General features: G+C 36.7%; 1 protein-coding gene across 4 annotated transcripts in view; it reads right to left on the reverse strand.

The window, feature by feature from the left end:
• Positions 1-1,557: 1,557 nt before the first annotated feature.
• The window catches only part of LOC128878004 (protein kinase C, brain isozyme), a 68,224-nt gene continuing 56,314 nt past the window's right edge, over positions 1,558-13,467 (reverse strand). For 3 of the 4 annotated variants that reach the window (XM_054125748.1, XM_054125746.1, XM_054125749.1), the window contains 3 exons: positions 13,137-13,325; positions 11,672-11,812; positions 1,558-10,818 (listed from right to left, as the gene is read on the reverse strand). In XM_054125748.1, the coding sequence (XP_053981723.1) occupies positions 10,666-10,818; positions 11,672-11,812; positions 13,137-13,325 (483 nt within the window). In that variant the 3' untranslated portion in view covers positions 1,558-10,665. The remainder of the gene's footprint in view (positions 10,819-11,671; positions 11,813-13,136; positions 13,326-13,467) is intronic. The other variant, XR_008457331.1, reaches the window with a different exon arrangement.

The raw sequence follows: 13,467 nt of genomic DNA on the forward strand, positions 1-13,467 counted from the left end.
CAGCTTACATGAAACTCCTTTAAAAATATTCATACATTATCAGATTCATGAAATTAAAAATGTTAAATTTACTGAAATCTGTAGTTAAATATTAAAACATACAAATTTATACAAAATACAATAATACATTGAAATTCGAATCAGTAATTTGAACAGCTTACACGAAACTCCTTTAAGGATATTCATACATTATCAGATTCGTGAAATTAAAAATGTTAAATTTAGTGAAATCTGTAGTTAAATGTTAAAACATACAAATTTATTGATTTCCAATTGATGTTAAAATATAAAGAAGGTTTTCTATTTTTTTATACCTGATATCTTCAGATACAGAATCTTCAGTGTACAGATATCTTCAAAACTTTACCATGTCTTCTAAATTGTTAACTATTAGGTAGACTGGAAAGTAATGTCGTTTCTTTTACGTTAAATTCAAACAAATTTTTAATAAATTTCTATTTTTAATCAATTATGTAATCGCTTTCGTTATCAACAGCCTTTTGCCATTTAGTGTGCAAATTTTCAACGCCGTATCGATAAAAATCAATGAGCTGATGAGTGATAAACAAGTATTTAAAATTGCACAAACAACATTACTTTCCAGTACACCTAATATTTATACCTGAAATCATACACCAATAGCTTCAGTATTTCAAGCACTATCACAGTGCAAAAGCTTGTTAAAAAGCTCGTTACACGCATAATGTCGAGATAGTTTATTGAAAGCATACCTTGCATCCTAAAGCCTTGGGCAGACCAATCTGCAAGAATCTGGCTCCTGAAATCTCAATAATCTTTGTTATTTTTATTATCGAACCAGCAGACGTGCTCGTTAACCGCTCTGCGTCGCGTTCTTTCAACCAGATCGTAAACAATTGCGCGGAGCAAAAGATATGTCATTGAAGGTGCACGATTTACGAAGTGAAGTTACTTTCTCGCCATAACTTTCGCCGTTAACGGTCCGAGAACCGTTTCGACGAGAGGTTATGTTCGTCCACGTAATGTTTCGATGCATGTTTCGTTCCAAACGCGGTGAACGAGCGTGCCTGCTCATCCCGTCGATGTCGAAAATTGCATAAGCGGTACCGTTCTCTACCCCTTACCTCTTCAAATGGAAGTTTTAACGAGTATAGTGGTCAGTATGCCAAAGACAAAAAACAGATAGCGCCGAAAGTGGAAACAGGAAATATTTGGGAGGGAAATTCAGCGTTCGAAGGTGAAAAGAAAAGGAGGGAAGTGAATAGAGACGTAGTGATATCGATATCGATGCCAATGTCGGTCCTATGTCTCTATTAACACTTTACCGTCCGCTGTCACGCACGCGTGAGTTCGAGTATTGCTCGTATCTGGGATAGTATATATCTTCGGTTTCTTGATGGGACATTTTTGGAATAAATTAGAAATTTCTTTGTAGTATAAATTTGTTATATATGTAGTTACATAGATTTTTGTATTCTTATAACCAAAGAAGTTTCTATTTTATCGCAAATATTTACAGATACATAATATAATATCATCGTACAACGCTTACCGATCCTAATCGAATTGTTTATTTGAAAAAAAAAAATAGAATGAAACTCCATCTTGGTATCTAAACTATTAATCTTTTTCGGTGAACTTATTTGAAAGAAGAAAGTTTTCACGTTTTAACAATTGTAATGTTCACAAAAGTATCTTGGAAAACTTCACACGTCCATATGCTAACAAAGAATATAATACGTATAATAAATATCATCAATAACAAATAAGAATATTTCGGCATAATATCCCCGGTATTGCGTAAACAAAATATTCGTATTATAATGTAGTTATTAATATAATTAATAAAATTATAACGATTTATCGTAGTAAATATTAATATTACTGTCGTGTTCAACAATAACGGAGTAATATTTCTATCGTAATTAACTGAATACAGTGCTCGATTAAATAAAAAAAAATCGGAATCGGAGATTCTTAATTAATCGGGATTGGTTGCAAATTAATTCTAGAAGAAACAAACAGTGATAAGGATTTGAAATTTTCTCATGTAATCGAGCATTACTGCAGTAACAATTATTCTCTAAGAAACAATTAGTAGACTATAGATAAAATACATTTTAAATATAATTCATTTTTACGCGAATTGTGCGGACGGTAAAGTGTGAAGAATAAAATTGGCGCGATTGTTGTAAAAACACTGTCACTTGATTTGACACATTCCATGATCTCTCGATTAGAGAATTCTCGTATCGCCGGTTGTTTTTTCGCTTAAGACCGTGACAAGGCAGTTGAAAAAGGGACACGTGTCCCTTGGCGCAATATTAAAAGAACGTCGACAAGCGTCCTTAAAATTAAATTAACTCCCATAACACATCTCCTATTATTCCTAAAAAGTACTGAATTTCTAAACGTTAATTTGTAAAAGAATACTCTCTTAAATATTATTTTCTAAAACAATATTCCTTCAATATAATATTTCCTTTAAATACTATTCTGTAACGCAATACTGTTTCCATTAACTGATTATACAAAAGTATTTTTTTCCTAAATTTTTATCTTAATAATAAATACTAAAAAATCCAGTTCACCTCCCATAAACTCAAAACTGTAAAAGTTACATCATTTTCTATTCTCTCATTCTTTGATTACTATTTCCACGATTACCAATTATCGTGAAAACGATTTTATTTACTTTAGTTCTTTTTCTCAAAGAATTCAAAGAATTCAACGATCAATATTCTTTTTTTAACAACCGTACATAACACTAACCATACATACGTGTACTTAATGTAAAACTAGCCGGGGAAGGACGCATGTTACGTATTCCATTAGCATAGTGAACGCGAATCTACCTAGCCACGGTCCTGATTCCACTAAACCTCGTTTCCATCGAACAGCTGTAATCGTTTCGCTAGCCGGTAGCTGCGTTTCTCGAGAATCGATCGTTCTTCCGATGTTGATGTCGGCTTATCGACTAATCCTTATCAGTGACTTTTTACAACGTGTTTTGAATCATGTAGAGGCTAAAAGACCGCTATGAAAGACGCCACGGCATGGTGACGGAAGAAAGTACCGTCCACTCGAACGAGTAGGAAGTTAAGGGAATCCCCCGTCGCGGTCACGGCGGATCCCCCTTTTCGACTGTTATGTTATTTTCATTTGCTTTTCTTTTCTTTTCTTTTCTTTTCTTTTCTTTTTTTTTTGTTCATTTTCCGTCATGTTTTTGGTACAAAAATAGATCTCGAGCAGAGGTCACGCAGTCTCGCGGTCGAATATTTAGTACCTAAACGAAATTGCTCGATCACCGCTCGAACTATCTCTGGAATGTAAATGTTCCGAGACCAATTACCCTGGACGCGTCGCGAATTGAATCCAGAATGGAAATTTCTCTGTCCATTACCCCTTCCAGCCTGCGATGAATCACCATTGAACAGAGATGGGGCTACACTTTATTCGAATAACGGATAACGAATGAAACCAACGTGCGCCAATTTATTCGTGACGTTTATTCGATTAGAAAAATGGAATTATCTTTTTATCGTAGAACATTTTCACTCCAACTGTAATTTACATTCGACGAGTAAACGGATAAACGGATCTGTTTATCGTTCGTTCTCGTCGTTGGAAAATGTTTACACGTGCAAGATGATCGCGTTGTTCATCTCTGTCGTTGAACGGTCGGAATTCTGGATTCGACGTGAACCGACTCGAACGATTAAATCAGGTAAGACGAGAACACCGCCGAGACTACGTAAGCTCGCCCGATCGAAGAACAAGATTGGATCACCCGCTGAATAAGGGGGCGAGAACTACGTTACGATATACATACTTATTTATTGGAACACGCTTAATAAGACGCAATTAATATATTCGATTTGTTCCGAAACTCGCGAACTCGTAATCTTTCCATCGCTGGACAGTCGGGGTAGGGATTCGGGGATGTGGTCGAGAGGAGAAGGGGAATATGGTAATCGTTGGACGTCTGAAACGAAATTGGATTACGAGCGATGTAACTGGAACGAATTATTCGTTAATCAAAATTAAAATTTTAATATATCTTCGTGACAATTAAATTTTATGCATTTATGATATAAATTAAAATAATACGTACATGGTAAACATAACCAAAAGGTATGCCCACAGACGCAAGATAAAAATAACAATATTATTATAATAGAATTATAACGAGTATTGAATTATATGAGTTATTGTAGAATATATTCAACATTATGTATATTTTACGTGTGTTTTCTGTATTATCCTACGTCATAAATGCATATAATTCGTAGTCTAATCGTAACAAATTAAAAGAGAAGTGCCGTAGATAACTTCGTTTCAGTTATCCATCGATTACCGTATGTATAATATAAACGCTCTAACGATTGCAATGGTGCTACTCTTCGTATATTCTAGCACGGAAATCGGCAACGAAATTACCTATCTTCTTGACTCGTTTTCAGTTACCGAAGCGCTAAATCCACGATCCGCGTTACCGTGGTCTTTTACACTAGTCTTAAGCTAAACGCCATTCGCTACGCGGCAACGAATAAATCGATAAACCGGAGAATCATAGATCGACTCAAAGATACGAATCGAAGACCGAGTCAAGGAAAAATGTACGAGTCTCTTTTGTGATTATTTCATTTTCTAAAGTAACCTCGACGAGCGAGCGTCGCCAACGTTGCCAACGTATTCCAAACTTGTCGGTTCTTAGGAATCTTCGAGTTTCCACTAGAAACCACTCGGTAGCGACGGGACTAATACCTAATCAATACTCTTGATACCAGAGAGCAAAGTTCTTTTTTTTTTCTGTTTTTTTTTTTTTACATCGAATCTTGGCGATACTTGCGCAAAGGTATCCGCAGGTAACAGTTACAAAACCACACGTGGGCTAGGTGTCCATTTTTGATAACGGTACGTTCTCAGTGAAATTATGGATCGATGTCAATGTTCTACAAATGGAGCGTAGACATTAATAATTATTCTAAATATATTGAAACGAGAATTCCACGTTCACATCTAAATTTCGTCGACTTGTCCTACGGATTGTCACCATTCATTCACGAGTCTCTGTCAACGTAAATGATAATACTTTGTATAAAGTCGAATCTAACTGAGAATCAAATTTCATCTACTTTTGCCTTCCAAGTTAGCACACTTTAATTTCGAGCACGTGACAACTTGATAATACTGTAATCGGTCCTATCTAAGAACTTGTAATTATTGACAATTACAGTTTCTCTTTTACCGTTCGTTTCATATCCGATTAAATGTTCCGTCTCGTTATTGACACATTCACGAGAGTACTGTTATCAAGGATAGACACCAAGTACATGGAACTTCGATACTTCGTAGTTAAGTACTTCGATGTCGAGTTGCTCGAACATCATCGATACGCGATACACCGTTAATCCTATCGCTATCGATCAATCAACGTTTCTCGATTTTCACATATTCCTCACCCGTTGAACGGACCACCGAACATCGCTCGACGAGTCTCTGACACAAAGTGTATAAAAAAGGATACGTCCGTCTTAAGTCGACGGGCTGGTCAACTACCTCTACGACAATAACGCGTATTAATCGAGAATCAATAATTAATCCTACTATCGAGCGTCGGCGGGCAAGCCGACCGAAAAAGAGAAAAATTCGAGAAGGAGAACAGTTCGCGGAGATCGAGCTCAAAGTTTCCTTTCGCCACAAATGGGCAAAATATTATTCCGAATAATAGACGACGAATAAAAACGACTCGCGACGGATTCATTTCCACCATTTACTCGATCGTTTTTACTCCGTAATTGAAACATTAATTTTCACTCGACGAGTAACGACTAAAAGGTTCCTTTTGCATCTTTTATTCGTTACACGAGATTTATATCCGAATTTTGTCCATCTGTGTTTTCAATTCTTCGTATTCTTCCACTCGATATTTTCCTCTGGGTCGTTCTCGTCCTCGATGAGCCGAGTCGAAACGGGCCCAATAAAAAGGCTTATATCACTAGAGCAAGGATTTCAGGCACGAGAAGAGCATTTAGGAAACACCGAGGCCCTTCCACGGTTTCGAATCAACGGAAAACGCGAAGATACGCAAGCGAAGGGGGACAACGAAGAAGACACGGTGAATTATTTCGAACGTGGATGCACAATTCATTTTTTTTTAGGGTCATACTCGTCTGGATCGGGTCGAGACTAGTGATGGGATCGACACAGTGATTAATTTTATAATTAATAACTAATTTTTCGCTAAAACGATGTTTATAAAAGTCTACAGTACCGTTATTCATTATTTCACACTCTGTGCTGTACAACTATAATTCTAGACGCCCATGTCCTTTGCAGAACGTTTACAAGACATTTCGCGACTGTACAAATAATTATGTTTTCTATTTAATAAAGTATTCTCGAATACAACGTATAGGACGTAAATGTAAATTTTGTTAAAACAATTTGGCACTCGATGGGTTAAAATATATCTAAATCTCAGTCAATGGGTATTAACTTCGTAACGTTAGAGAACAAATATTTCTTTCGTGAAACGATTATTTTTTCCCGCTTAATAAACTATTTTCGAATACAACATATAAAAAAAAAATAAACGTCAACTTTGAAAGAACAATAATTTGGCACTCAACGGGTTAAAATACTTCTCGACTCCAGTCAAAAAGCATTAACTTCGTAACTTTAAAGAAAAAATATTTCCTCGCGAAAAAATTATTTTATCACGTTTGCCCTTTTTACGCTAATCAGAAAATCTAGACGGCAAAGGGTTAATAAAATGTTATTTGAACGCAATATATACAAAATGAATATCAATTTAAAGCAATAATATTCAATGATATTCGGTCGGTCGAAATACGTCTCGATCCCATCGCAAGTCGAATTGGAAAAATAACACAATAACAGGGGAAGCGAACGAGAGCTAACGCGTAATAGAAACTAGAAAAGACAACGTCCGATTCAACGGACAAACAAACGGGCGTAATTCGTTATTATCTTCGCGACGGCTAAGCGCACGTTAATCATTTGTCAGCACCAATTATCCGTAACTAGACCTGGGCACTTATGAAATAACATTACTCGAAGTATTAGTTCAAATAACACATTATTTCAGGTTCATAATTATTTTCATATCTTTGATCGCTTTTAAAATAACACTATTTGAAATATTATATCGAATAATACGTTATTTTCTTTTTCATAATCATTTGAAATAACTGTTTGAAATAATTGTGAAATTGTTCTTCAAAACGATAGGTAGACCTTTTTTTCAAACGGTTATCTCCAATAGTCATTTCAATGAAAATATACCCAGGTCTGTCCGTAACATCCATCAACGACTCGACGTATCCTCGCCTCGCAAATTATACTTACAGTCGTGTAACTCCATTACCGACGTAAAAATTGTATCGAATACGTGCCACGAGAAGCAACGAAATCAAATTCGAGACAAGATGCTACGGTGGCTCCGTGCTTCGACAACCAATTAATTTCAGAGAACAAACGTAGTCGTGTTTCATAAGTTTCCTAGCGCGCGCGCGCGCGCGTGTGTGTGTGCACGTATGCACCCAGTACTGTACGCGAGTAACCAGCGTAAACGTATATTATATGTACGACGCACGAATCGAACGTTCGAATCGCTAATAAAATTTCAACCCGTCATGAGAGCTGAGCACCTAAAGGCTCGTTTCTACGTACGTATTTTCACTACTTACGAAGAATAAACCGACGAGGAGTGCAACGTTAACGAAATACCGATAGAAATTTCTGTGTATCGTGTAATAGATCGTAGTGGTGTAAGTGTCTGTATACGTACAATGTACAGGCTGCTCGCTATAAAGCGTTACAAGCTATCTTCATATAAACCAACGTAGTATATTAGAAATAGAACGGTTTAAAGAAATGTGTTTCAGTTTTATAAGACCTATCCAAGTAACAAAAAATTCATAAAAATTTATTACACACTAGAAGATTGAGCACCCCTGTATCATGTAATTATAAAGAAAAAATTATGGCGATATCTTCAGCAGTTGCTGAGAAAATAGCTTGTAACATTTTATACAGGACACCTTGTATACGTATATGTATAATGATATATATGTATATATATATTCATTCGTTTATTCAATGTACCAACTAATCGTGGAAAGTGGAACAGGCTGTGACTCTATTCTAGGTGAAGGTACAAAAAATTGATACAGGACACAGTTGAATTCTCTAATAAAGACTATAATAATAATAATAATAATAATAATAATAATAATAATAATAACAGTAGAAGTATTAGTACTAATGGTAATAATACGTCTTTATTGTATCAAGATTTAAGGTTAAGTTTAGAAGCAGCACCCAAGATGTGCCTCGCGTAGGGCTATATATTTTGTCTCTCTTAATACCTAAATGATGGCAACATGCATAAAGCATGCATTCATTTTACAAAATTTTACCTTTCGACAACCTTTACCTTTCGTTTATTCAATCTTGCCTGCGTCAATAATTCAAATAAATAAATGGTAGCTATCCCGCCTAATTAAAACATAAAAGTCAATAGAATTTCATACATACGTCCGGTACGAAGATGAGGTACAAATATATGTTATAAGCACAACCTCGAAAATTATCTTCTCCTACCACAGTTTAAATAAAATAGTAAACGAAACACTGATATTGTCTTCACGTAAATCAATTATTCTCGTTGAAATATGATCGCCGAAAACGGAATACGAAATGTTTCGTAATTTATGTCTGCATTCAAGCACGCCATCTGAATGTTGAAATATGTAGTTATTATGCTGGATTACGTAGTACCTGAGCGTGACTATAGTCGAACCGTAAACCACGTCGTAAACACGTTTCGAATCGTCGTCGATTTTGTTTGTTAATAATGGATTGGACCAGTTTGAAACGTACAATAAATGCTGATAAGTAGAAAATTGATATGTACCGGTACATTTGTGAGATACAGTGAGCGTGGATGGATGCCGTAGAGACACGTTGTATTGAATATTCTGATTGGATGTAACCGCTACAAAGACGTTTTCGTAAGGTATCTGAAATCTAATCTAGAAGAGAAAATTCAAAATAATTATTCATTTAAAACTGCTATTCGATTTAAAAATGTACTGAAAAATTTAACAAATTAGAAATATTCAAATCATAAAATATGAAATATCTCGCAAAATTACATTCTCAATAGTCATATTTGAATACTTTTATATGTAGAATAACAAGAAGAATTGATTTCTAAAAAAAAATGTCAGTGGTTCTGTTCACTCGTAGAGGACTTGTAGTCTTTCAAATGATACCACACATTTTCATATTGTTTATCCCTTTTTTTTGGTTCTTCTAACGATTAACTTGTGCTCAATTTTTGCATTTCCTCTGCCGTGTCTTGTGTCATTCAATATGTTAGCTATTCAGAATCATCCACACCTTCTTCAACTGTGTCCATTCATTAAAAATCCTAGCTTTATACGTATATCTTTTAATTTTGTACGTAACTTTTCAGTTTTTTGCCCTTATAAAACTTTTTACGCAGTCATTTTTGTCAAATTGGATTCACTATAACATGAAATAATACCTTCCTTTACGTTTCTTGTTTTTCCCTTATAAACTTGTTCAATTATCCGAACTAGCAACACTTCATTACTAATGTTTCTCTAAAATTTTGGCGTATATACAGCCCATTTGAAAATAACTTCCTCGCACCTTTCTTCATTTTATGTTTTTTTGTCTTTTCCCATATCTAAATAATTATTATACTTCACAAAGTATATTAAATCTGAAGATTGTAAATAAATCAATTGAAAGGTCGTGCACTTCTCTCAACCACGTGTAATTGCACTTGTTCTAAATAAGCTAAATTATAATACACCCATCTCGAACGACTTACATCCGATACAAAAAGAAAAAGAAAAAAAAGAAGATAAGATTTTATTTACCTTCTCGCGTCTATCTTCTCCATCAAACTTTTAACGATTTTCGCGTAGAAAGAAGCTACAGCCTGTCCCAGTTTCCACAATTACTCTGTACATTATATGTATATGTATATATATATATATACTCTGGAAGGCGACAGTAGAACTTACTGAAGTAAATGCATAATAATGTACGCGAAGAACGAGGACAGCAGTTAGGAAATTTTCGCGGTTTCTTTCAATCGTGGGGCAAGCACGATTTCCCAACGCGATCATTTGCAAGTTTTATTCTCGTCCTTTCCTCGACTTAACCTTGCCACGCTTATCGGATTCGTTCGACGAATCCGTTCGACCCCGATCAACGTCATGTTTCAACACCTATTCTAGCGCGACGCTACCAACGTGCACGCGAACACACCTTATTCTTTGGTAAAAATACGCTCGAGAAGTCGCGTGTAGACTTTTTGATAAGGTGAGAAGTAAAAAGAAAACAACGAGGGGTCGTTCGGATGTGCCTGTACCCGTGACGATTCCTGGAACCGAGACTCAAGCAAACCGAAACCCAAGGCATACGAAGCGGAAAAACAACGAAAAGAGAGTGTTTACAGTTTGGATAGAATCGTGGGGGCGGTGGACGGGGGACGGGGGAAGGAGGAAGGAAGAAGATGACGGTGAAAGCCCTGAGTAGCAAAGAGGAAGATGAACCCCAGGAAATGGCGGGGGGAAACGTATGGCGAGGTTACAACTAACGAGAAAAAACTCTATCCGTTTAAACGTGTTGCACGAACTCTGGATTGAGAAACGAGAAACCCATGAACTCTGTCTGGTCCAGGTTCATCATGAACAACTTGTCCGTGGGTGTCAAATCTGTCTTCTCCGATGTGAACTGTTTATCGAAGTTACTCACGTCCTTGCGATGTTTCTGGCGAACGAAACGAGAGGCATTAGCGTTCCAATTGCGCGCATACCGTCGGTTAGATAAAGTAATCCTCGCTTGCATGTCACGTTCAGGATCATCCTAGTTGGTTGTTACTCTTTATCCTGGCACTTTGGCAAACTTTTTTCACTCGCGACTAAAATTATCAACAACCAGGCTTCACCTTTGTAATATCAATATCGAGAATCATCAAGCTAACAAACACACTTCAAAATTGTTCCCTTATTAGTTTTGTGATTAAATTTGTTTCTTGACAGAGAGAAATGTGAAGCATACAACGAAAGTGTTACCTTTCTTAAATTAAACACAAACGAACCGATCCATGTGACGACATAGAAGCAGGGATTATTGTATGTATTAGGTTGTGCCAAAAGTTTCTTTCGCTTTATCAATAAGCAATACATGCAGAATATTTTATGTTTTACGTTACATTACTGAATTGTGCACGATTCATTTTGCTCCATTACTGTTACAAACATGAATATCTATGAAATTAGATTGTCTATTTATATAAACACGATCACATAAAATAATCGAGTGTATACTCGCGAAAGAAACTTTAGGGACAACCTAATAGATGAGGCATTTAAGACAATGAAAGAATTAATAACAAAGAGCGTTTCCTGACAAAACTTCTTTAGAAGCGTCAATGGTATTCCTAGGCCACCGTTTAAAAAATTTCATTTCATCGATTAAAAAAGAATCACGACCCGATGTTCTCCCATGAAATCAAACAGCTTTTGCCTCGTGCATTCTTCGCAATCTTCGTACATAAATGGGTTATCCGGATGGGTTGTTTTAAATGCCTCGACCTGCATGGGAATGCATCGATACTCACGATCTTCGGTTTGAACGGTGGTTGCACCTCGCGATTCTCTATCTTCTCCCAATCGATGCGTCGGAAGAACGCGTGACTGCGTACATCTTCCTCGCCCCGCAGCCCGCAGCCCAATCTCTTCACTGGATTCTTTGTGAGGAACTGAACCGCGCGAAACGTACATACAGAGTGACTGCTCGTGAAAGAAATTGCAGTTTAACACGTTCGCCACGACGTGTTGCACACACGCGACGCATCGATTGCTGCGAAAGACGCGCGTGCCAAGTCTGGCATCGACCGCTTTTTATTTCAGTTATTAGAAGGGATATTTCTTTGGAAGTAACCGTCAACTGAACAGTGATAGCGAACGTGTTGCGGTAATCCCTCGATATAACGCTTTAAGGGGGTATTATCGTCTAGAAACTTCAAACATTCGATTTGTTTTTCTTTTTTTTTTGCATTTTGTTATCATTTGGGGTTTTGAGAAAGTGCCTCTAAAGTATTAATTTGAAATTCGTAGAGCTCTCATAGTTACAGAGGCTTAAAGGCTGTTCGCTGGTATTAGTGCTAAATGTATAGCAAACTTTAAACGCGTTTTTTTCGAAACGACAGTTTTCAAGTCGGGCGCACACGTTTTTCTCAAAAACTATTGGACCGACCGACTTCTGGTTTTACACGCATTTCGAGGGCACCATCACCTATGGTCTGAACTAGAATTATACCGATAGCTTGAATATTTTAACTCTGCTCTCATATTTTAGTTGGCAATTTTCCGGGTTGAGATTTAATTTTGAAAATTAAACCTTAATTTTCAAACAGCTGCGATTCCGATAAAAAATTTCGTACTTACTTGATTCTAGTTGAGACGATAACTACATTCATATAGATTGAAAAGAACATTTATTTTTCTGTCTCAGACGACTAGAACCGCCACAGCCTGTGCGCCCGATTGAACGAGCGTCTCACGCCACAACCTGCATAACAGCGCATAACTTGTATAGGTTTCGATGAAGTATTTCATAAAAATTTGTGTTGTTAGTTGAAACGTGTTTTATTATGCATAAAAAACCGTGGTACTGTAGGCTTGATAGTTTTCGCAAAATTAATTCCTAAAAATTACTGAAGAAACAAACTTCTAGACGATAATACCCCCTTAACACGTTGGTCGCCATTCGCGTCACGAATCATCCACTAAGGAAAGTTTACATTTCTGTATTTTTCAATATATCCTCGTGAAAGTATTAACAATGGATTGGCGAGACTTTCCCGATGAACGTATTTATGCGTAACTAGATACCATTATTAAACATATAACTAAAAATATTTCAAACCATATCGTGTTTGTAGCCATTTTCATCGGGAAAGCCTCGCCAATCCATTAGCAATACTCTCATAATGATATATTGAAAAATACAAAAATGTACACATTTATCTAAATTCTTGTCGTTACATCGAGGGATTTCTGTGATTAATTGTGTGCGCTCACCGCTTTGCAGATTTCCCTGGCCTCTTTTGAAAGACTCTTCGGATAGCTGACGTTATGATCCGTAATGGCGACGAATAACTCTTCTTCGTCCTCTCCATCGAAAGGAGGCTGACCAACGAGCATTTCGTACAGTAGAACGCCGTATGCCCACCAATCGACCGACTTTCCGTATGGTTGATACAGAATGATCTGCAACGACAGAATAAACGTATCGATTAAACGTACAGGCTTGATGGTGGAGTCGTTTGGTGATGTAGGAGTCTATAACGAAAAATAAGGCACGAGGATTCGAAGCCACGATCCTCGGATCCACAGTCGACCGCTTTACCTA

This window comes from Hylaeus volcanicus, chromosome 6 (assembly GCF_026283585.1).
Source record: "Hylaeus volcanicus isolate JK05 chromosome 6, UHH_iyHylVolc1.0_haploid, whole genome shotgun sequence".
Lineage (NCBI taxonomy): Eukaryota > Metazoa > Arthropoda > Insecta > Hymenoptera > Colletidae > Hylaeus > Hylaeus volcanicus.